Genomic DNA, 24,572 nt, shown 5'->3' with positions numbered 1-24,572 from the left:
TCAGCAGCTTTTAGGCATCACTGTCGTAGGGATTAGGGAGCGGTGGAAGCTCCGTGCAACAGAGCGATACTTGTGTTTGTCTGTTTATAACTCATTTCTATAAGTCTTTTCGTTGTGTATTCGTGGCCACGAGCAAGCGCTGCAAATTATTGCGGCGAAGGAGGTTTAATTTTGCTAATCCTGTTTTATTCCCATTTCAGTGTAGCTTTCCGAATGCCACAATGCGGTGCCTGTAATGAATTTAAAATGTATTTTTGAAACGGTATTGTCTGGCAGAATGTATTGGAAGCTCATCTGAATGGGCTTTAATACGAGAAGCTGAAAAGAAAGAAAATCATCCGTCTGAAATGCCGTTTGCGGGGACTCTTTCGTGCCGGCTGGAAGTCACTCCCCGCATACCAAACAGGGAGGAAGCACAAACCTCTTCCTCACAATACCCTCAAGCCCATAACGTGATGGCAATTTTGGTATCTCGGCTAAAAAGCGTATTCTTTCATCCTTCTCAAGAAGAGCGTTTCTTTTTACCGTTTGGTCCAACACCTAATGCAAGCCAGACATATGCAGCAATTTTCACCAAATTATGATTTATTTGTACTTTTTCCACCCAGAAAAGTGCAAATGAAATGAAGCCTGCATTGAACAAGGCACTTTATAAATGCAGCCGTGACTCTGTCCTTGTCTGGGAGCTTACAGTGGGGCAGGCAAGGTGACTAAGGAGCGAGAGGGGGACACGGTGACAGAGGTGAGGTGCGATGACCCAGGCACGAGCAGCTCTGGGAGGGGGATTCGGCTCTGCTGAGCTTCAGGAAATTTGGTGCCTTTTTATTGGCCGTCAATGCGTGATCGCAGCCCAGAAAGCCAACCGTAGCCTGGGCTCCACCAGAAGAAGAGTGGCCAGCAGGGCGAGGGGGGTGATTCTGCCCCTCTGCTGTGCTCTGGGGAGACCCCACCTGGAGTACTGCGTCCAGCTCTGGAGCCCCCAACATAAGAAGGACGTAGAGCTGTTGGAGCGGGGCCAGAGGAGGCCCTGGAGATGCTGGGAGGGCTGGAGCCCCTCTGCTGGGAGGACAGGCTGGGAGAGTTGAGGGGGTTCCGCCTGGAGAAGAGAAGGCTCCGGGGAGATGTTTGAGCCCCTTCCAGTCCCTAAAGGGGCTCCAGGAGAGCTGGGGAGGGAGTTTTTACAAGGGCATGGAGTGATAAGACAAGGAGGAATGGCTTCAAACTGGAAGAGGGGAGATTTAGATGAGATATCAGGAAGCAATTTTTCACTGTGAGGTTGGTGAGCCCCTGGCGCAGGTTGCCCCGAGAAGCTGTGGCTGCCCCATCCCTGGAGGTGTTGAAGGCCAGGTTGGATGGGGCTTGGAGCAACCTGGGCTGGTGGGAGGTGTCCCTGCCCAGGGCAGGGGGTTGGAATGAGATGATCTTCAAAGGTCCCTTCCAACCTAAACCATTCTATGGTTCTATGATTTCATTTTGCGGCTGAGGGGAGTACAGGCTGTCAGGTCCAGCTGTCACTGTGTGGTCCTGGGAGGAGGAACACACATTCAAGTGGAATGAGGAGAGAAGAGGTTGGTTTTCAGGCAAGTCAGGTCCTTGAGCTGGCTCACGGCAACTGTTGGTGCTGCAGAGGAGGATACTTCGTGGTGTTACTTCTCCGTCCCTGGAAACATTCCAGATCAGGTTGGATGGGGCTCTGAGCAACCTGATCTAGTTGAAGATGTCCCTGCTCATGGCAGGGGAGGTTGGTCTAGATATCCTTTAAAGGTCCCTTCCAACGCAAACTATTCTGTGTTTTTATGATTCTATATTTTCTGCTTTTCCTTTTGTCATTCCTGGGGTAGAGGGACCCTCAAAAACTTTTTCTTGGGCAGGAAGTCTCAGCTGAGTAGGAGGCTTGCTCTGTGTGTGCGGGAAGTAGAGTACAGGGCTGGAGTAAGATGGACCTGACACTTCCTTGCTCTGTTGCAGAACATCTTTAGCTTACAGATCCTCAGAAATGGCCAACATGAAGAGCCACGTGCCCACCCTTGGCTGATGAATAGGATGTGGCTTCCTGCAGCCATTCAGTAGTGCTGCTGGGATCTCCCGGTCACCCCCTCTTCTCCAGGTCATAAAATCATAGAACCATAGAATGGTTTGGGTTGGAAGGGACCTTAAAGATCATCTCATTCCAACCCCCTGCCCTGGGCAGGGACACCTCCCACCAGCCCAGGTTGCTCCAAGCCCAGTCCAACCTGGCCTTGAACACCTCCAGGCATGGGGATTCCATAGGTCATTTGTGGTTTATGGTTTTTATAGACATCTGTCACATCCCCTGTCCCACGGGGCATTTCTTGTCTGGATTTGAAGAGTTCTGTTAGTGATTTAACAGTTAATTATAGTCAGGGAATCTCTGCAACTCTATGACATCTCTCCCCTCCTTTTTCTCTGAGGTCCTGTTTGTGGCTTGTGTTGCTTAAAGCAGTGTATACTAGTGGTAACCCTCAGGCTACGCTTATTACCGGTGTTCTAATTCAGAACAATACTGCACTTTGAAGGTGACTCCCACCAATTGTGGTGGTGTTCCCATGTGCAAAGTGGTTTTGGTGTGTGTGGACCAGATTTCTTTCCGAAGTTTCACTCCAGTTGCCCATCACATGTCCTCCAACCTCTCATGGGACACAGAGGTCCATACCTCTGGTGGACATACCAGTAAAGTACGTACTGGTGATGTTCTTCAGACATCTTCAAACCATGCGTCAGGTGGGGACCAGAGCAAAAACCAGACTAAATCTAATTTAAAGGAAACCTTTAAAGTGATTCTATGATTTGTTTGGAGAAATAATATGAGATAGAGATGTGGTGGTTGGGCTTAAATCAACTTTTTTTTTTTATTTCACTAAAGAAAGTCATTGTTCATAGTATCACGGAATCATAGAATGGTTTAGGTTGGAAGGGACCTTGAAGATCATCAAGTTCCAACCCCCCTGCCCTGGGCAGGGACACCTCCCACCAGCCCAGGTTGCCCAAGGCCCCGTCCAGCCTGGCCTTGAACACCTCCAGGGAAGGGGAGGCTGAAACAGCCTCCTGTGTTGAACAGGATCCGTGTGGCAGCCTGAACACCAGGCTTTGGGATGGACATTTAGAGAAGCTGGTGGTCACTGTCTCAGAGATAGATGAGGTTGGGTTTTCCCCTGTAAAAGAGAACTCAAGCCAGAAGGCAGCCCGGCCGAACACCCGCTTGCCCAGCGCAGGCTCCCCGGAGCTCGGAGTGCTGCCCGCAGACACGAGGACCAAACGGCCGTAAAACCCCTTATGCTCGGATGTAAATCCCCGACCGTAATGTCTCATGGACATGAAGTTTTTGCGTGGATTTTCCTGTTGATCTTAAGAACTCCATCGTGCGTTACTGAAGCCGCGGGCGTAAATACATGGCTCCGTGTAGCTTTCTCTTCCAGCTCGCTTTATAACCGTGATTTCCTTTGCTTTGAGAATTGCTCCTTCTGTGCTAACTTGGGGGTGGAGGGAAGGCTAATTAATTAAGCAGTAATTGTTGTCAAGTCAATTGGTGCTAACATTTAACATTTGACTTGTTTACTATCCTGAGGTAAAGCGGAAGGAGTTAATGATCTAACAAATTGTGCATCCATCATGAGAGACTTGTTTGGAAAGAACAGTTTTATTTATGAACTGTAAAATAATACATTTAAAAAAAACCACACACCACATTTTGAAGCAAGATCGTTGAAGTTCTCGTGTGAAATTGTCACTAGATAGCTGTGGAGACAAATGCGTCGCCTAATAAAGCTTAATGACTGATTTTCCCATTAATCAGAATGGAGAATGTGCTTCATTAAGATAATTAACTGAGCCAGTTGCTTAACTGACAGTTAGTAGACACAAATTCCCAAGTTACGTGCTTTCCTCTAAATAAAACTCACAAGGAGCTGACCCGGCACTGCTTCGTCGTCTTTATTGGAGGGGGAAACAGAAGGGCTGTTCAAATCTCCTTGCCCGCCTTCGGTCCATGACTCTATCTGCCCCTTGGGGACAGCGGTGGGACGTGGTGGGGTGGCCCTGGGTGCCCTGCGCAGCCTCGCGCAGCACCCCAGCCTTGGGCTCCGGGTCCCTGTAGTCGGCTCACGCTGAAAAACTCACAAATATTTGCCGCTTCCCATCTCGCCAGCAGCAAATGGTCTTTTATCTGCTAATTTCTGAAAGGTCAGGTCTTCCTTGTGGTTGTTTTTGTCACCCAAGGACGATTCGCTCCTCCAAGGGGGAGAATTCATCATCGGAATTGGTGGCTTCTCCTCTTTGTTCATTGCAAGCTGGAAGTGGGGTCATGAGTCCTGAGCCCCGCCGAAGGCAGTGATGCGTAAGATCAGTCTTCTCCGGGTACATTTGTAGGCAGAATATGCAGCGCTGAAAAAGTTGGGGGAATTAACCGAGAGATCCAAAACTTGAATTATTAAATATGCTGTGTGGTTGTAACGGCTCGTTGTAAATCCTTTCCTTCGCAGCTACTCTGTGCCTTGAATTATAACATGGTAATGCTATCACGGAGCGGAAGACGACTCTGGAGCTAACGTAAGGCGGTCATCTCAACTCTGCTTTTCTTTTGTCCTCAGAGTTCCCGGTCTTCCATCATGAACCCTGTTTACAGCCCCGTCCAACCTGGGGCTCCCTACGGAAACCCGAAGAACATGGCGTACACAGGTAGGACCGGTGTTCAGCGGCTCTTCCGGGAATGGCCGTATTGCGGTGGTGAGAGCGCGTGATCGTTAATGAGTGGTTAATCCCTTAACGAAGGGAGAAAGAGTTCCCATCAGGGCGCCAGACGGGATCGTGACTTGCAGGAAAAACTCTTGCGCAAAGCCAGTGCAGTAAGGTCAGCGAGGAGGAATGGCCCTGAAGTCGTTAAGAGGAGGATGCCCTGGAAATCCTAAAGAAAAGGATCAAAAAAGGGTTTCTTTAGACAAATAAAACAAGAAGTTGCTGGAGGAGTCAGCGGGGTGGCGGAGGGCTTCCCTCCGGAGCTGAACTGAGCGACTCGGGTGCAGGAATAATCCTGCCGTAGAAGTGCGGGTCCACAGGCGAGAGCCCATTAGTTGGATAATGTGCACTTATTGTTATAGGGGATGACTTAAACTGCAGTATTGGCTCATGATTTTTGTTCTCAAGTTACGCTTTGGTTGAGTTCATCTTACGTTGAACGGCAAGTCGGGTGTCTGTTTGAAGTCCGTCTTTAGAACGGAATTGTCTAAAAATGTCATCTTTAATACTCGAAAGCGGCATTGAGATATGTTTACCATAATTACATAACTAGTGGGGAACTAAAGCGTACTGGTACGGAGAGAATTTCGCTCAGAGAGAAATAGTGCTTTGGAAAAAGAAAAATCTCAGCTGAGGTGTATCTGTGGTTTTCCCCGTGGATTATGTTTGCCGGCAGTTGTTTTTCTGATCTCCTACAAAATTACAAAATCAGCTTTGGAAGACATTTCATTCTAACATTTAGTTGAATGTAATTAGCTATGGAGTGTCAAATTGTGTTAAGACTCCCTTCTTTATATTTACATTGCCAGTTGTATGTGGTGACTTCCACCTAATGTGCGAAATTCCTCGGGAATGTGCTTTTGTGGAGGAGCGTGGTCAACAGCAAATGGAAATGACCATCAAATGCTCGGAGTTACTTTGTTTACCAAATACTCTCATTGACTTTGGGAGCCGTTTGAGCTGGGACATCGATAGCGCTGACTGCGTTGCTGCGAGGAGACCTCTCCGATACTCTGCGGAGCGGAGATTTCCTCAAAGGCGTTTTGCCCCTTTTTTATTCACCCTTTCTTTTTTTTTTTCCCCTGTCAAATTTATGCACGCAGCTTTGTTGGAGATCCCGTACCTCGAGGGAACTTTGGTCTCACGGTCAAAGCACTGGAGGCTTGGGGAAAAAAAAAAAAAATCTCGGTGAATAATAGTCTCTTCAAAAAATATCAGCATTGTAAGAGGACTGCAGCCTCCGATGGTGCTTGGGTGAGAGAATGAGCTCATAAGTGCACAGTCATTTTCCTACACTAGAAATAACGGTAATTTTGTGCTTTCCAGCACAAGGATGGTTTGGACGAGAGTCTACTTCTCTCCCACTTTACTTTTTTTTTTTTTTTTTTTTTTTTTTTTTGGCACGTGTTCAAAGCTCCACCTTAATATCCGTGCAATGTAGATTTTCTGTGTCTGCTTTCATACGATCCCGAATGTTTTAGAAGCTCCTTTCTGGCACTCGAGAAGCCAATTTTATTTAAATATTGGAAGCGCCGATTGGATAGAGTTTGTATCTTTGACCCTTCGGGTAGGAGAATTTTGGTGGTTTGACTGGAACAGGCTGCCCAGGGAGGTTGTGGAGTCTCCTTCTCTGGAGACATTCAAAACTCGCCTGGACGCCTTCCTGTGCAACCTCATCTAGGTGTTCCTGCTCTGACAGGGGGATTGGACTAGATGATCTTTTGAGGTCCCTTCCAATCCCTAGCATACTGTGATACTGTGATACTGTGATGGTTTAGGTGAATGAATTCTACACGACTGCCTTCGCAATGAGCCAAATGGCAACATGAATAGGATGTTACCTTCTAAAATAACCTGCTGGTTAATCACCACCGAGTTTATACCGTGCACTTCAATATATAAAGCTATTGTCTGCCTTGGCCGGCGTGTGCCAGCTGTGGTCGTGGCGAGGTGGCCCCCAGGAGACAGGTTTCACCCCAAACCATCGCGCTTCAGTCATTCGTCTTCCCACGTTTGTGGCAAAGGAAGAGAAATCAGTGGCAGACGTGCAGGATGACCTTGGAGAGAAATGTTGGAGGCGGATCAGACTGGAAAAAAAAAAAATAAAAATAGAACCAGGTCCTTAGTTATGTCAATGGAAAAACGAGGAAGGGGAGATTCAAGTTGAGTGCTTGAGCGTAGGATGCCGAAGCGGGAGCGGAATCGTGTTGGTGCTTGGGTTTTCCGTGGCGCAGGTGTGAGGGAAGGAGTCAGCGGGTTGAATTCTTACCGTGAAGTCCCAAAATAGATAATAGGTTAAAAAGCGTTTAAACAAAGAGCTCTTTTCTTTGCCAGGCAAATGGATATTACAAAACCTTTTAAATATGATTTTGTTGGAATAGTTAATGAGAGACCTAAAGTTATATCGCGAAAGAGGGGGAGAAAATGTAAATTTTATCCTTTCTATAGAAAAGACGGGCAACTCCTGAGGGTTATGAAAAGGCGGCTGCCACGTCTCCTGCGTTACGAGTGCCTGGCTCTGTCTATCCAATTCTTGCTTTCTACGCTTAGAATTCCTTTACATTGCTTTAACTTATGTCATTTAGTTCCGTATCAGTTTCTAATGTAGCCCCAAGTTATTCTGGAGGATATTTAAACTCAGAGAGACAAACAAAATAGACTTCTCCCAGGAGGGTTTGCGGATAGTTCCTTCTCAAATTGCTTTGAAAATAAGCGGAAAAGCGTATGACAGGGGAGATCTGGAGAGGAGGTTGACCGCCGTCGCATCTGCAAACCCCTTCCATGGCCCCGGGAGCTCGTTACAGCTTTGAGGCTTAACGAGTGTCTGAACCCCGATCAGCAGCCGAACGGAAGAGTTTGCTCCTGATTTGGAATAGCTCATCAGCAAACCGTTCCCACCGTCACTTCAAGAGACAGAGTGTACAACCTCCGTCCCACCAGTTTGATTTGGGATCTAATTTGGCACACAATGTAGAATTTATACGGTATAAGATACGATTATTGTTTGTTTTAATCTCATCTTTTTGCAGTCTTGGAGGACACTGAAAAAAACAAATGCGAAGCTTTATATTAGGCAAGAAAGAGAAATAAAAAAGCTCCTGAAGTTTAATAAAGTTGAGGTAAAGGTTGTTACCCTTAGGCGGTGTTCTCGGTTTGCTTTAGAGCTCAGGTTTTTTTTACTCCCAGTCTAGCACAGCATGTGTATGACTTAAATTTTTGTCTTTAAAGAGCATGCATAAACCATTAATTTCTAACCTTGTGGAATAAAACTCAGGTGGGATATAAGCAGAAAGAAAACAAGGATGGTGATCGGGATACTGGCGGGTCGAATCCTGTGCTCTTGTGGTTTTTTAATGCTAAATGTGAATGCTTTATGTTGATTAGATTGCTTTTGGTTGAAATAACCAGTTTTAATCTCATTTTTCTTCTCATTCTCACCCCTTGGTTGTTTTTCACGCCCGGTGGGTTGGGGAGAGGGGTCCATTTCAAGATAAGTAAAAATTGTTGGACCAAATTGGCTGCTCATGTGTTAGGGAGAATGGGAAACCCTTGGCGCACACACAAGTACAAAATTGGGAGGAGTGGCTGACACGCCGGAAGGCTGTGCCACCATACGGTGTGACGTGGACAGGCTGGAGAGTTGGGCAGAGAGGAACCCAATGGAGTTCACCAAGGGCAAGTGTAGGGTACTGCACCTGGGGAGGAATAACCCCACACACCAGTACAGGTTGGGGGCTGACCTGCTGGAGAGCAGCTCTGTGGAAAGGGACCGGGGAGTCCTGGGGGACAACAGGATGGCCATGAGCCAGCAATGTGCCCTGGTGGCCAAGAAGACCAGTGGCATCCTGGGGAGCACCAAGAAGAGTGTGGCCAGCAGGTGGAGGGAGGTCATCCTACCCCTCTGCTGTGTCCTGGAGAGGCCACATCTGGAGCACTGTGTCCAGTTTTCGGCTCCCCGGGTCAAGAAGGACAGGGAACTGCTGGAGAGGGTCCAGCAAAGGGCTACAAAGATGATGAGGGGACCGGAGCATCTTTCTCATGAGGAAAGGCTGAGGGACTTGGAGCTTTTAGTCTGGAGAAGACTGAGGGGGAATCTTATCAGTACTTATAAATCCTTCAAGGGAGGGTGCCAGGGGGATGGGAACAGTCTTTTTTCTCTGGGGAGACCCCCCCGCAGTGCTGCCTCCAGCTCGGGGGCCTCAGCACAGGAGAGACATGGAGCTGGTGGAGCGGGGCCAGAGGAGGCCCCGGAGCTGCTGGGAGGGCTGGAGCCCCTCTGCTGGGAGGACAGGCTGGGAGAGTTGGGGGGGTTCCGCCTGGAGAGGAGAAGGCTCTGGGGAGACCTTCAAGCCCCTTCCAGTGCCTAAAGGGGCTCCAGGAGAGCTGGGGAAGGACTTTTTACAAGGGTGTGTAGTGACAGGATGGAGGGGAATGGCTTCAAATGGGAAGAGGGGAGATTTAGATGAGATCTTAGGAGGAAATTTGTCACTGTGAGGGTGCTGAAGCACTGGCGCAGGGTGCCCAGAGAAGCTGTGGCTGCCCCATCCCTGGAGGTGTTCAAGGCCGGGTTGGACGGGGCTTGGAGCAACCTGGGCTGGTGGGAGGTGTCCCTGCCCAGGGCAGGGGGGTTGGAATGAGATGATCTTTAAGGTCCCTTCCAACCTAAACCATTCTGTGATTCTGTGATCTGTTTGATTGCAGCCTCCTTCCTGTTTCCCTTCCTAAACTGAAAGAGAACAAGCCTGGTGCCTTTTCTGGTAGCAGTGCTTTCTCGCTCTCGGATGAGCTGGGTGCTGAGCTGAGCTGAGGCGACACGGAGGGGATGTTCTCGCTGCAGACGGAGCTACGTCTGTCCAACGCGGGGTTTCTGTTCCAGCAAGTCCTGGTTCCTCGTGCTCGGCTGGCGACTGCTTCCACTTTGCTAATTAGATGTATTTTAGAACAACAGCAGCAAACAGTACTCGAGTGTTGTTTACTGTTTAATTAACACAGACTGTAATCAACTTGGATCTTCACGTAAGCTGTCGTTTTAATTGAGGCTAACTTTAAAATGTGTTTAAGGACTCTCATTTGCTTTTCTGTTATTGGTAGAATTCACTTTACCTGCCCCGAATGTGAGCTGCTGAACTGCCTGGTTTTCCTTTGGCGCGTTCTCCTTCCCCTTTTCTTGCGTCCGCTTTTGCTAAGACACCGGTCCTGCAGCAAACGGATTAGCTCGTTGGTGTGGGATCGGGGATGAAGAATCAGTCTCTCCTGTAGCCTGTTTGACTTCAGGCGTGAAACTATAAAAGTGTTTGTTATAGCTCACTCTATTATTGGTTTCCCTACCAGAAGCTCATTAATATGCTGATAAGATGCTGTGATTCATGAACCTTCGGTAGACTGACTCTGTATTCATCGTAGTTATTACTAAATAAGAAATGCTAATAAAATCCAAAAGCCCAAAGATGGGAAGCTGGTTAGTAAATCTCCGAGGAGTTTGTGTCACACCGCTCTAGTCCAAGACACTTCCCAGGTCCTGCTGCAGCAGCGACCTGCTCAGGAGCTTCCATCCTCAGAAGAGATGTTCTCCAGCTCAGGATTTAAATGATGGAAGCCCTTGGTTTGCTTTTGACAAACAACTCCGTTCAGGCTCTATGCGCCATGAAGAAATATTTCTGTTTCCCTCCCCCCCAGATTATTGAAGGTAAAAGAAAAATGCTTTTATTCAATAGGTTATTTGAAATTTTAAAAGGAACAGGACAAGTTCTGTTTTTCTAGTTTCTCCCTTTTCATCCATTCAGAAAAATCACTAAACAATATGGATATATTCTCTTCTGATCCTTATTTAACCATGGGTTACTGATGATACTCTTCCAGATGGTTGTCCCTCTTCACCTTTTCTCCATCCAAACCTCTAGTTGCTCTCTGACAAAAATTCACATTTTTATTTCAGACTTCTTGCACTAGTCCTAAATCCCTGCTGTGGAAGTGCCAGTACATTTGGATCTGATGCACACACCATTTGTGTCCAGCTTTGGAGTCCTCAGCACGGGAGAGACATGGACCTGCTGGAGTGGGGCCAGAGGAGGCCCTGGAGATCCTGCGAGGGCTGGAGCCCCTCTGCTGTGAGGACAGGCTGGGAGTGGTGGGGGGGTTCAGCCTGGAGAAGAGAAGGCTCCGGGGAGACGTCCGAGCCCCTTCCAGTGCCTACAGGGGCTCCAGGAGAGCTGGAGAGGGACTTTTTACAGGGGCATGGAGTGATAGGACAAGGGGGAATGGCTTCAAACTGGAAGAGGGGAGATTTAGATTAGATATCCGGAAGGAATTCTTGACTGTGCCGGTGGTGAGCCCCCGGCGCAGGTTGCCCCGAGAAGCTGTGGCTGCCCCATCCCTGGAGGTGTTGAAGGCCAGGTTGGACGGGGCTTGGAGCAACCTGGGCTGGTGGGAGGTGTCCCTGCCCAGGGCAGGGGGGTTGGAATGAGATGATCTTTAAGGTCCCTTCTGACCTAAACCATTCTATGACCCTGCCTGGGGTCTCTCCTGGTCACCCAGACTCAGAATTCTTTTGCCCAGTTTTAGGTACCTGCAGTGGGGATATGAGCGATCCCCTGAGCTGCTTTAATGGGAAGGGGCAAGAAAAGAGCATCTCCCGTGTGGTCTGTTTTACTTTAGGAGCCATGGGATCATGTCCTAGAAGTGCTTGTTTCTCTGTGATACCGAAGGGTGTATTGATGGCTGACTCAGATGTAGACAGCGACACAAAGTTGTCTGTGTTTCGGCTTGAGTTCCATCCCTGGGGTGTGTGTGAATTATTTACTGCAGGCCTTCAAAAGCAGTAAAATCAATTTTAAAGAGATTCTGTCTTGATCAGATTATGAGCCTGGCCCTTGGGTGGGAAGGCAAAGGTAAACCTACCTTCAGAGGTGTGGGGCTAGGAAGGATGGTAACTCTTTCTGGGCTGAATACTTCCACCACCTGTAAAACATGGACACCTTGGCCACTGAAGACCAGATGGGACGGTCATTTCTCAAACACAAGGTCTCGTCTAATCCCTGCAGCCCATACCCATCATTGCAGTCTGTCCTCAAAGCCATCAGATCATGGTTGGTTGAATTGGTGAAGACGTTTGGTCCAAAGCCACGTAGGTCACTGATCTTCTCATGTCTTTGGTCTTGCTCAGGACAGAGTCAGGGTTATGCAGCTTGGTGGCAGCCGAGGACAGCGTGGCAGAAAGCAATGGCAAGGAGTCCTCAAGAAGGAGGGTCCCACCCTCACAAAGAGCGTAGAGAAGACAACTGAATCTTTGTTTCTTTCAGTAGATCACGGAGTATGAATGTGAGCTGCTGTCATCAAGAAGCTTTTGTTGGGTGGCGGCATTCAAATGGAGCAGTTCTCTGGTTTTCGTAAATAAAAATGTGCCTTTCAGAGTTCTGATATCTGATGCACTTGTCCCACTGCTACAGGTCTATAAGGAGTTCGCTCCTCCCAACGTGCTGCTCAGCAGATGCTACTGCAGACGCCCCCATCTCCAACCTGCCAACTCTTGCAGGGTTTCCCCCAAAAACGTCTTGGGATCAGCGTCACCCTGTCTGGGACAGTTTATCCTTACAGGAGGCAGTGCCTAATGTCCTTAAGTCTGGTCAGGTACAGGCTGGGAACTCCACGCTCTTCCGTCTCCGTTGCACATAAGGCTCGAGAATCCCAATGGCAGTATCGTAACGTGATGGATGTCCTCCTTCTGGAGGCCTCTGCTTCTCCCAGGGCTCTTTCCTAACCCGATTTGTCAGGTGGAGTCCCCCAGCCTTCCCATCTCATTGGAACAGGAATTCCCTCGTCTCTTTTGCTAACGAACCTTGTCTTCTTTACTTCATTCTTTTTTTCTTTTTTGCTAATGACTTGTTCCCGTCATGCATTCAGCTTTCTGCCGTGAATCTGCTGCTTCTTCACTTGTGTTTTTATCTTGGAGAAGACTGGAAGGTAGCGCCCTCCATCAGCCCCTTCCCCGGCTTTTTGGGGCAAGGTGATCAATCAAGCCCCTCTGCTGCTCTTCTGGTCCTCCTCCTTCTTGTGTTGCTGCTTCCCTGGAGCCTTTCCCTCCATCCCGGCTATTTTTCCTTCTCTCTCACAGCCCGTCAGCCTGGCCCAGCTGGCAAACACCTGCGTGGGACCGGCAGAGCTGGGCTGGGTTCACCGGGAGGAACCCCACACCTTTTACAAAATCACAGAATGGTGGGGATTGGAAGGGCCCTCTGGAGATCATCCAACCCAACCCCCCGCCAGAGCAGGGGCACCTCCAGCAGGGGCACAGGACACGTCCAGGTGGGTTTGGAATGGCTCCAGAGAGGGAGACTCCCCCACCTCTCTGGGCAGCCTGTGCCAGTGCTCTGCCACCAGCACAGGAGAGAAGTTCCTCCTCAGGTTCAGATGGAACTGCCCATGGTCAAGTTTGTGCCCGTTCCCTCTTGTCCTGTCACTGGGCACCACTGGAAAAAGACTGTTCCCATCCCCCCGCCACCCTCCCTTGAAGGATTTATAAGCGTTGATAAGATCCCCCCTCAGTCTTCTCTTCTCCAGACTGAAAAGCCCCAAGTCCCTCAGCCTTTCCTCCTGAGAAAGATGCTCCAGTCCCCTCATCATGTTTGTAGCCCTTTGCTGGACCCTCTCCAGCAGTTCCCTGTCCTTCTTGACCTGGGGAGCCCCGAACTGGACACAGTGCTCCAGATGTGGCCTCACCGGGGCAGAGCAGAGCAGAGGGGTAGGATGACCTCCCTCCACCTGCTGGCCACACTCTTCTTGATGCCCCCCAGGGTGCCATTGGCCTTCTTGGCCCCCAGGGCACATCGCTGCCTCATGGCCATCCTGTTGTCCCCCAGGACTCCCCGGTCCCTTTGCACAGATCTGCTCTCCAGCAGGTCAGCCCCCAACCTGTACTGGTGCGTGGGGTTATTCCTCCCCATATATTATTAAAGCTTTTTCTGCAACCGGGTTCTGTTTAGCTGCGTTTCCAAAGTGGATTAACCGAGAGCGCCCAGAGGCGCTGGTACGGAGCCTCTGCAGCACACGTGCGGGAAATAAATATTCACAGATAGCCGCTGGGCGAGTTTTACCCTGCACAAGATGCAGCAGAGTAGTTTGGGAAGCAGAAGAGTTGTCTAAAGCAAGGAAGGCTTTGAATCGCGTTTCCAATTCGTCTGCGATCTTGCTGCAAGATCCTCCTCAAGTAACAAATTTGCCTTCTTCATTTTAAAGCACGGAATTGTTTTATTTCTCAGGATTGAAGGAGGAGGCCTGGCTAAGAGCTTTGTCATTTGTATGTAGGAAAGCGTGGTGTCTCCCTCTGTCACTTGTCAACCCTTTTTACACTGTCTGCGAGGTCTGGGTTCATTTGCTTTCCAATTTAATTGACTTTCCTGCTTCTTCAAGTGGCAATCTCTCCGTGGGGTTTTTGAGAGCGCTGAGAAAAATATATGACGGTAATGTAATTTTAATTTACGGCGTAATGCAACACGTGCGGTTAGAGTTACAAGGTTCTCTGATGGCAAGTGGGAGTGGCTGGTGGGCAAATATGCCGGTCGCCGTCCTAATTAATGGGTTTTAATGTCGGTGGAAAGGCATCGGTTTGATATTTTTCTTGCGTGTCTGAAATCGTGAAGATCTTTCGGAGGGATTCCCGAAAGGGCTAAAGATCTGTGCCAGCTCACGCTCTCACCGTTGTGACCCACGCTGGCCCGCTGCACGAGTCTGAAGCAAAAATTGTGCAGCCGCACAGAGTCTGATTCTGCCTAAATCATTGTAGAAAGATGGAGAACAAATACGCGGTCATCTTCACAGCCACGGCTCCGGGCTCTAGGTTGGCCGAGCTGCTTGCTGAGGATGGGTTTCCTAGAATCATGGAATGGTTTGGGTTGGAAGGGACCTTCAAAGGCCATCTAGCACAGCCACCTGCCATGGGCAGGGACATCTTCAACTAGATCAGGTCGCTCAGAGCCCCGTCCAATCCGGCCTGGAATGTTTCCAGGGATGGGGCATCTCCCATCTCTCTGAGCAACCAGTTTCTTCTAGGACCCTCCACCCCTCTGCTAATGCACATGAGAGAGCCCTATTCCATCCTCTTTGGACACGGAAAGCTCCAGTGCTTCCTCCAGCACGTCAAGCTCTCCCACTCGTGATTTGAGTTCCCTCCATAGGACCTCCGCACGCTCCAGAAGAACGAGATGCATCCCTGCGCCAGGCTGTTTGCTGCGCTCCCAATTTACAAAGTTCCAGGTTTTGTCTTTATTTTTCCCCAAGGTGAAACCACAACATTTGTTTGGACATAATGATTAACAGAGGGAATCGGCATCGGCCGCCCTCCGGCCATCGGTTTTGTTGGCAGGACAGGAGGTGTGGGATTCTCTCGTGTGTTTCTATCCTGATCTGTACCATTTGTCTTTCTTGTTGAACCTCAGCCACAGCTGCACGTGCGGGGACTGACCTGATTTACACTTTCGTTTAATTTATCGGTATGCTGAGAGCCGGTAGCCTCCGATTTTGTAGAAGACGGAAGGATGTTCCGATAGGATTTCTACAGTCGGCTTTTAATCCTCTTTTGCATACTCTTTGTGGGACAAAGATAATTCTAGGCTTGATTTCAGCCTTTCTTATTAACTTCAAATTAAAATTTTGCTGCATTATTCTCTGGAAAGGCCGGGCCTTTGAGAGCAGATTAGTTCTTTGGCCAAGAAAACCAAGTTCTTTCAGAACCGCTGTGTACGAAGGGGATGAACTTGACATTCCTCAGCACTTTTTGCGGGGAGCGCTGAGGAACACCAGGAAAAGGGCTTTGATGCTGAAGCAGGCGGGGTTGAGGTGCTCTCTTCCTTACTTTTCCTTCTGCGTGCACGTCTACCCCTTCCATTGATTGGGAAACGCCATTTCTGGATTTAATTAGGTGATCCGTTGCTTACCGGTTCTGTAAAACAGGAATTTTAAACTGTGTTCAGGGTGTTGAATTGATTTCAGGGCGATTAAAAATGTATGAAGTGGGTACAGCGAATATTTTTCCTCTGGCGTTTCTTCATGTTTATTAATTGGTGTGTATGGAGCAGAGGGGAAAATCATACTTGACTGGGAGAAGAATGAGCTCTGACTTGTGTAGGCTCTTGTTATTTTTATGTTTAAATGCATAATTTTTGTACAGGAACGCTTCCAAACAACGTGCCGAATGTCTCGGTGTTGGAAGCCGTTTGAGTTGCAGCGCTGCGGTGAGCTGATCAACGATGGCTAATTCACCGGCTTCATCAGAAATTAACTCTTGGACTTTCTTGAAGTCGTAAAAAGCATAAAACCCCTGAAGGAAATGAGGGGCAACTTTTCTTCTTCAGGGAGCAAGGCAGAAGGAAGCAGAGGGGGTTTGGGTGAGATTAGGGTTGTTTATGAGTGTGTGTAATAGCTGTAGGCTGGTTTTGGTTGGTTCTTCAGCCACCGGCAGCACTGTTGGATGATGGGCATAGAATAGAATCATAGAATCATAGAATCATAGAATCATAGAATTGCTGAGGTTGGAAGGGACCTTTAAGATCATCAAGTCCAACCATTACCCTACCCTGACAAAACCACTTCTAAACCATGTCCCCAAGTACCACATCTACCCTTTTTTTAAACACCTCCAGGGATGGCGAGTCCACCACCCCCTTGGGCAGCCTGTTCCAATGTTTAATAACCCTTTCAGTGAAAAAATGTTTCCTAATATCCAATCTAAACCTCACCTGGCATAACTTGAACCCATTTCCTCTCGTCCTGTCACTTGTCACCAGGGAGAAGAGGTCAGCCCCCACCTCTCTACAACCGCCTTTCAGGTAGTTGTAGAGGGTGATAAGGTCTCCCCTCAGCCTCCTCTTCTCCAGGCTAAACAATCCGTTTCCTCAGTCGTTCCTCATAAGGTTTGTCCTCCAGACCCCTCACCAGCTTTGTAGCCCTTCTCAGGACATGCTCCAACACTTCAATGTCCTTCTTGTAGCGAGGGCCCCAAAACTAAACGCGGTACTCGAGGTGGGGCCTCACCAGTGCTGAGTACAGGGGGATGATCACTGCCCCAGTCCTGCTCACCACACCATTCCTGATACAGGCCAGGATGCTGTTGGCCTTCTTGGCCACCTGGGCACACTGCCGGCTCACATTCATCCGGCTGTCCACCAACAACCCCAGGTCCTTCTCCACCAGGCAGCTTTCCAGCCACTCCTCCCCAATCCTGTAGTGTCCACGGGGTTGATGTGACCCAAGTGCAGGACCCGACACTTGGCCTTGTTGAACCTCACACCATTGGCCTCGGCCCATCTGTCCAACCTGTCCAGATCCCTCTGCAGAGCCATCCTACCCTCAAGCAGATCAACACGCCCGCCTAGCTTAGTGTCATCTGCGAACTTACTGAGGGTGCATTCCATCCCCTCGTCCAGGTCATTGATAAAGATATTAAAGAGAACCGGCCCCAGCACTGATCCCTGGGGGACACCACTTGTGACTGGACACCAACTGGATTTAACTCCATTCACCACCACTCTCTGGACACGACCATCCAGCCATTTCTTTACCCAGCGAAGAGTACACCTGTCCAGGCCATGAGCAGCCAGTTTCTCCAGGAGAATGCTGTGGGAAACGGTGTCAAAAGCTTTGCAAAAATCCAGGTAGATAACATTCACAGCGTTTCCCTCATCCATTAAGTGGATCACCTTATCATAAAAGGAGATCAGGTTTGTCAGGCATGACCTGCCTTTCACAAACCCATGCTGACTGGGCCTGATCACCCTGTTCTCCTGCATGTGCCATGTGATGGCACTGAGGACGATCTGTTCCGTGACCTTCCCAGGCACTGAGATCAGACTGACCAGCCTGTAGTTCCTTGGATCCTCCTTCCGGCCCTTCTTGTGGATGGAGGTCATGGAGGTAACCCCACTGCACTCACCCATGGTTGAGCGTAGGTTGCTGTGCAAAATAGGTCTTGGTAGACAGAAGTGTGGGTGGCATATCCCCGTGTTTCAAGGCAAAAGACTTCTTTCTTTTTAGCATTAGAAATGGAGGCATAGTAAAGCTCCACTGAAGAAAATCATAGAACCATAGAATAGTTTAGGTTGGGAGGGACCTTGAAGATCATCTCGTTCCACCATCCTGCCATAGGCAGGGACACCTCCCACCAGCCCAGGTTGCTCCAAGCCCCGTCCAAACTGGCCTTGAACACCTCCAGGGATGGGGCAGTCACAGCTTCTCTGGGCAACCTGCGCCAGTGCCTCACCACCCTCACAGTCAAGAATTTCTTCCTAATATCTCATCTAAATCTTCCCTCTTCCAGTTTGAAGCCATTCCCCCTCGTCCTATCACTACATGCCCTTGTAAAAAGTCCTTCCCCAGCTCTCCTGGAGCCCCTTTAGGTACTGGAAGGCCGCAATAAGGTCTCCCTGGAGCCTTCTCTTCTCCAGGCTGGACAACCCCACCTCTCCCAGCCTGTCCTCCCAGCAGAGGGGCTCCAGCCCTCCGATCATCTTTGTGGCCTCCTCTGGCCCCGCTCCACCAGGTCCATGTCTTTCCTCTGTTGGGGGCTCCAGAGCTGGACGTAGTACTCCAGGTGGGGTCTCACGAGAGCAGAGCAGAGGGGCAGAATCCCCTCCCTCACCCTGCTGGCCACGCTTCTTCCGGTGCAGCCCAGGATATGGTTGGCTTTCTGGGCTGCGATCACACATTGCCGGGTCAATGTTGAGCTTCTCGTTAATCAGCACCCCCAGGTACTTCTTCTCAGGGCTGCTCTCCAGCCATTCTCTGCCCAGCCTGGATTTGTGCTTGGGATTGCCCCGACCCGTTCATAACATCTCATTACAGCTTCTTGTAGGCTCAGCTGCTTTGGAGATCAGTCCAAATGACGTCAACCTAGCAACCTTTAGCAACCAATGATAGGACAAGGTGTAATGGATTCAAGCTGGACCACAAGAGGTTCCACTTAAATTTGAGAAGAAACTTCTTCTCAGTGAGGGTGACAGAGCACTGGAACAGGCTGCCCAGGGAGGTTGTGGAGTCTCCTTCTCTGGAGACATTCAAAACTCGCCTGGATGCCTGTGCAACCTCATCTAGGTGTTCCTGCTCCGACAGGGGGATTGGACTAGATGATCTTTTGAGGTCCCTTCCCATCCCTAGCATACTGTGATACTGTGATACTGTGAACCTGCCAAGGAGTTTCGTAGAAACTTCGGAAAACATCCTTCACCCCTTGTTTTGTAACTGTTTGTGTAAGGTTTTGCATGCTTTTGAGTTTCCCCGTGTTTTAAATAAACAGAATAGTCTCAGATCTTAAAAGCAAACAAAACTCGGGTTATGTTTTGCTGAATGACCCCATTGTTTGCCTTTTAATCCTACATGCTCCGTTAGGACGTGGAACTGGTTTATGCTCTGCCTCATTTCTTGGCGACGATATTGATTTTGTTTTCCCCTGTAGTGGAAAATAAATAAAAAGATTAAATGACTATGGCTGAAGAGGGCTGGAGAAAACGTGTGTAAGGCACGGAAAAAAAAAAAAGCCATAGGTGGAAAAAAAAAAAGAGGTGGCCTTGGAAATACGTTTGGAAGGGGAAAGTACTCCTTCATTTAAAGAAAATAAAAGGTGAACAGAGAATTTTCTTGTTTGTCGGTTACTTCTGTAGAGTATTCACACGTAATCTGCAATTCGGCACTCGCTCGGGGCAGAAATAAGCTTTATTTTTAAGGATGAGCCCTACCAAAGTTCTGTCTTACGTAGCACGTAGACAAATTCTCACCAGTGATTTAGACTTTTAAAATATATACTCAGGATTAAAAATGGTGAATGTATTTTTTTCCCCTTGTTTTGATTCTTAGTCTCTGTATATCCTGGAAGGAAACTCTTTTTTGGTGGCTTTGTTCATGAACAGTGTGTTTCTAAGCCATCTTCTTTTTCTTTGTTTTAGCCACCGTTGTATTGTTTTACAACATTTAAAACTTCTTTTCCTCTATGTTTGCTTTTGTAGAATCATAGAACTGTAGAATGGTTTAGGTTGGAAGGGACCTTGAAGACCATCCAGTTCCAACCCCCCTGCCATGGGCAGGGACACCTCCCACCAGCCCAGGTTGCTCCAAGCCCCGTCCAACCTGGCCTTCAACACCTCCAGGGATGGGGCAGCCACAGCTTCTCGGGGCAACCTGCGCCAGGGGCTCACCACCCTCACAGTCAACAATTTCTTCCTCAGATCTCACCTAAATCTCCCCTCTTTCAGTGTCAAACCTTTCCCCCTCATCCCATCGCTCCCCTCCCTGATCAAGTGTCCCTCCCCAGCTTTCCTGGAGCCCCTTTAGGGACTGGAAGGGGCTCTAAGGTCTCCCCAGAGCCTTCTCTTCTCCAGGCTGAAGAACCTCCCAACTCTCCCAGCCTGTCCTCCCAGCAGAGGGGCTCCAGCCCTCCCAGCAGCTCCAGGTCCCCTCTGGACTGTAGCCAGGCTCATAAGGAGCCACATTCCCATCACCTATTGCCTCCTCTCAGATATATAACCAAATAACCCCCGCCCCTTTCATTTGAGACAAGTTTGACATCTTTAAGGGGAAAAAGGCCTGGTGTCTTCCTTGGATGAAAAATGAAATGGCTAATTTACAAATAGAAAGCAGCTCTGGACTTTGGAATGTACTTCCATATGTTTTCCTATATGTTTGCTTTACTTCGCTGCTGAACCACACGGAGCTCCTCTGCAGGCAGTCAAAGGTCACGTTGGCCATCTTGGTATCGTCTCTGTGGCACTTTGGTTCTCCGTGATGCCTTTAGGTCCCATTGCAAAGTCAGTTTTGATTTGCCGTACATCAAATCTTAAACTTATTTTGGCCTCATTGCTTTCCAAAGCCCCATAATTATTTCCTTCCTCCCCGTAACTATCTCTGGATGTCCAGTTTGCGCTCTTGAGGAAGCTGCTGCCGTGGGTGGTGTTCCTACTATGAAGCCCCTCTACCGAGAGGTGCTTTTAGGGACCTCCCTCCCCTTGTTCCCCATTTAGCACATCCCCTTTCACAAAGCCGTGGTGTCTCTCTTCCAATGGTAGTGATTGTGGAAAAAAATATCGGATGACTTTTTAAAATCCTTCCTTCTGGAGGTGGAGAGCACCAGCACGGGTTGGCAGAAGTCCGTCAGCCGTCACTAACTGGGTCAGCGATTCTCCACGGAGCGCTTTGGGAGCCTCTGCCATGGGCCCCGTGGAGCCGGAGTGTGACCTTGGCGTTGTGTGAATTGGAGATGGGAGTTGTTCGTGGAACAAAATGAAAATGTCTCCTCGCACTGAAACCCCGCGCCTGCTCGGAACCTCTCAGCTGTAAGTTAAAATCTCACCCGAGTCTAAAATAAATGGCTTTTTCTGCATATTTTTTTCTGCCATTGGCAGTTCAAATTCCTATCCTTGCTTGTTTTTTCTCCGTGCGTACTTGCACGCCACGCAGTCAATAGCTCTTAAATCCCCAGGTGCTTCAATTAAATGATTGAAAATAAGCTCCAGTACTGCCTCCCGATCCGTCAAAAACCCTTAATATTTGCTGCCTCCGTCCCCCCGCTTTTCTTTTTTCTTTTTTTTTTTTTTTTTTTTTTTTTTTCTGTCTGGCACAGCAAATAAGTGCTTAGATACTTGTTATATTTTTGCAGCCCGAAGGTAATAAATTAAAATTTTGTGCCTTGACTTCTGGAAACGTGGTAGTAGATTAAATATTGAATTTTTCCCCTCTCCTGGTGCGCAATTATTTTTTTTTACCCCGTGCCCCGCTCAGTGCGATACGGCGCAGAGGGCTGTACGTACGGAAACGTGATCTGCTACGGGGTCGTAAAAGACTTTTATAAGCTTCAGAAATAGTTCCCTGGTTTGTACCACATCTGTAAATTACCCAGTCTATTTTTCTACCGCGCTTTATACCTAACGTCTTAGTTTGAGTTTAATGGGGATCAGCTTTCCCGAAGTGGCGCGGTTGAGCTCTGCCTCGTTAATGGGTTTTGCTATTCTGTTGGCGTTCGCTTTAGCCTCCTCTGAAACCGAAATCGGGAGTCGCTTATATGCAAACGCATTCGTATACTTATTTTAAAGCGCGCGTGCCTGCTTTTCCCTCTCCCTGCGCTTGCTGGCGTTCGGCCTCGTTTCATCTAATGCAGTACCGGGCTAGAATTTTAATGTCTCTGCGGCCGGCGATGATTTATTAGATCCCAAAGCCCTGGCTCAGAGTGCAGGAAGAAAATATTGCATCAGTGAGCTGGCTTGGCACCGCTCAAATAAATGAGGCCTGAAAGACTCTTCAGTGTTACGGCCTTTTTTTTTCTTCCCCTCCCCTCGCCCCCACCGGTCCTTCCCCCGTCCCCGACCCCTGAGTTTCTGCTGACGTTGAGAAGTGCTCGTTTCCTCGCAGGGATTGCCATCTCCGGGTCTTTTTACGATAAAACGCGTTTGTCGACGGCCTCGTCCTATCGAGCCCTTTGAATCCCCGCGGTGGCTTCGCGGGGGGCCGAGAAGGAGCTGTGTAATCCTCAAGTCGGGGAAAAAAAAAATGAAGCTTTTGTGGCAGGGCACAAGGTTGGGCTCCTGGTGATGAACTGGTGGGGACGTGGCCTCCTGGTCCTTCTTCTGTCCGGCACATAGTGCCATCAGCTCTACGCTCGGCACTTTTTTGGGGTGGCACGCTGCCGGTGCAGCCATGTGGGTCACTGTGGCTCAGAGCCGAGCTCTTGGGGTGAATATTTTAGCTACTGTAGGTTTTCAGAGAGTGGAAAACATGGTTTCTCCATTGAGCTTATAGCATCTAATAAATCTTTGTTTAGTTTGGAGGAAAATTGTGCTACTGCTTGAAACGTCCCTGCAGGTCGAGGCACGAGGAGTTATGTGTTATCTGTCACTACGATTTTTTTTTCTCTTGTATGTGCTGATGGAGAGGGGATTTAATTTGGTATGTTTTGCCTTCTTCGCAGGGCAGGAATGAGAGCGGTAAACATCAACGTTGTCACTGCTCCACCACAGAATCACAGAATCCCAGACTGGTCAGGGTTGGAAGGGCCCCCTGGAACTCCCCCAGTCCCACCCCCTGCCAGAGCAGGGGCACCTACAGCAGTGGCACAGGACAGCGTCCAGGCGGGTTTGGAATGGCTCCAGAGCGGGAGACTCCCCCACCTCTCTGGGCAGCTGTGCCAGTGCTCTGCCGCCCTCACGGGAGAGAAGTCCCTCCTCACATTAAGATGGAACTTCCACCACTGAAGGGACTGGGTTTTGGCCATCTTACCAACATGGCACTGCAGTGGGCTCCTCCGCGGTGTCTCTACTTGTGATTTAAAGGAAAGCACAAAGGAGCCAATCTCACTGCTTTACAGATAAGATGGCCGGGTTTGCTGCTGGTGTTGATCCCAATGATTCTCCTTGTGTCACAGGTGTTGGGTGGAGATGGTCGGTCTCCTGTGGGCTGAGGGGAACGTGAGAGTTGCATTAGGTGGGCAAAGCTAGCTGCCATCCACTGCTCATCCAAAATTATTGGGGTACTTCTCGCGTCTGCATCAGAGCCTGTCATGGAACCACAGGGTGGTTGGATTTGGAAGGGACCTTTGAAGTTCCTCTAGTTACCGTTGCCCCTTGTCCTGTCACTGCAGGCCTTGGTACAAAGGCCTTTATGGGGTACCAATGAGCGTCTACAAGTACTTAAAGGCTGTACGCGCGACAAAGGCGGAGGAAGCAGAGCTAAGATTTACGGTAGTATTAACGGTACAACAATTTAAGATGGCTATCAAGAAACTACATAAAAACTATAATAGTTATTAGATGTGGAAAAAATTCCCAAGTACGGCAAAAAGCCATTTGCTGAAGGTGTGATGAATATTAATGAAATGCCTACAGAGTCTCAGCCACCTTCAGGAGAGACCTCCAGTCTGAGACAGATAGCATTAGATATTCCTCACAAATACAAACCCACAGGCGATGAAGTGGAAGAGGGCACAGAACTATGCACGGACAGGAGGCTTTGATCTGCTGTGCTGTTTGTGGAGCCCTACAGAGAAAACCCAACTGTAACCACCAAGGGATGGATCAAGCCGATGTCAGCTGCCTACAGAAATACTCTTTTTTTCAACTTTTGTGGAAGAAACATAGAATCATAAAATGGTTTAGGTTGGAAGGGACCTTGAAGACCATCCAGTTCCAACCATCCTGCCACCAACAGGGACACCTCCCACCAGCCCAGGTTGCTCCAAGCCCTGTCCAACCTGGCCTTCAGCACCTCCAGGGATGGGGCAGCCACAGCTTCTCGGGGCAACCTGCGCCAGGGACTCACCACCCGCACAGGGAAGAATTTCTTCCTAATACGTAATCTAAATCTCCCCTCTTCCAGTTCGAAGTCATTCCCCCTCGTCCTATCACTACATGCCCCTGTAAAAAGCCCCTCCACAGCTCTCCTGGAGCCCCTTTAGAGGCTGAAAGGCCACAATAAGGTCTCCCCGGAGCCTTCTCTTCTCCAGGCTGAACTCCCCCCACCTCTCCCAGCCTGTCCTCCCAGCAGAGGGGCTCCAGCCCTCCCAGCATCTCCAGGGCCTCCTCTGGCCCCGCTCCACCAGCTCCATGTTTCTCCTGTGCTGAGGCCCCCGAGCTGGAGGCAGCACTGCGGGGGGGTCTCCCCAGAGCAGAGCAGAGCGCAGCAGAGGGGCACAGTCCCCCCCTCGCTCTGCTGGCCACGCTGCCGGGGATGCAGCCCGAGATACGGTTGGCTTTCTGGGCTGTGATCGTGCATTGTTGGCTCATGTTGAGCTTCTCGTCAATCAGCACCCCCAGGTCCTTCTCCTCAGGGCCGCTCTCCAGCCATTCCCCGCCCAG

The 24,572-nt window shown here is 49.3% G+C and overlaps 1 protein-coding gene across 3 annotated transcripts in view; it reads left to right on the top strand.

Moving 5' to 3' along the window:
- FAM168A (family with sequence similarity 168 member A) overlaps nucleotides 1-24,572 on the top strand; it is a 235,271-nt gene that overhangs the window by 107,402 nt on the left and 103,297 nt on the right. For all 3 annotated transcript variants that reach the window (XM_082498131.1, XM_082498130.1, XM_082498129.1), the window contains one exon: nucleotides 4,608-4,695. In XM_082498131.1, coding sequence (XP_082354257.1) covers nucleotides 4,626-4,695 — 70 coding nt within the window. In that variant the 5' untranslated portion in view covers nucleotides 4,608-4,625. The remainder of the gene's footprint in view (nucleotides 1-4,607; nucleotides 4,696-24,572) is intronic.

Source organism: Vanellus vanellus (genome assembly GCF_965231255.1).
Source record: "Vanellus vanellus genome assembly, chromosome: 1".
Classification (NCBI taxonomy): Eukaryota; Metazoa; Chordata; class Aves; order Charadriiformes; family Charadriidae; genus Vanellus; species Vanellus vanellus.
This window is presented reverse-complemented; position numbering and strand designations above follow the sequence as displayed.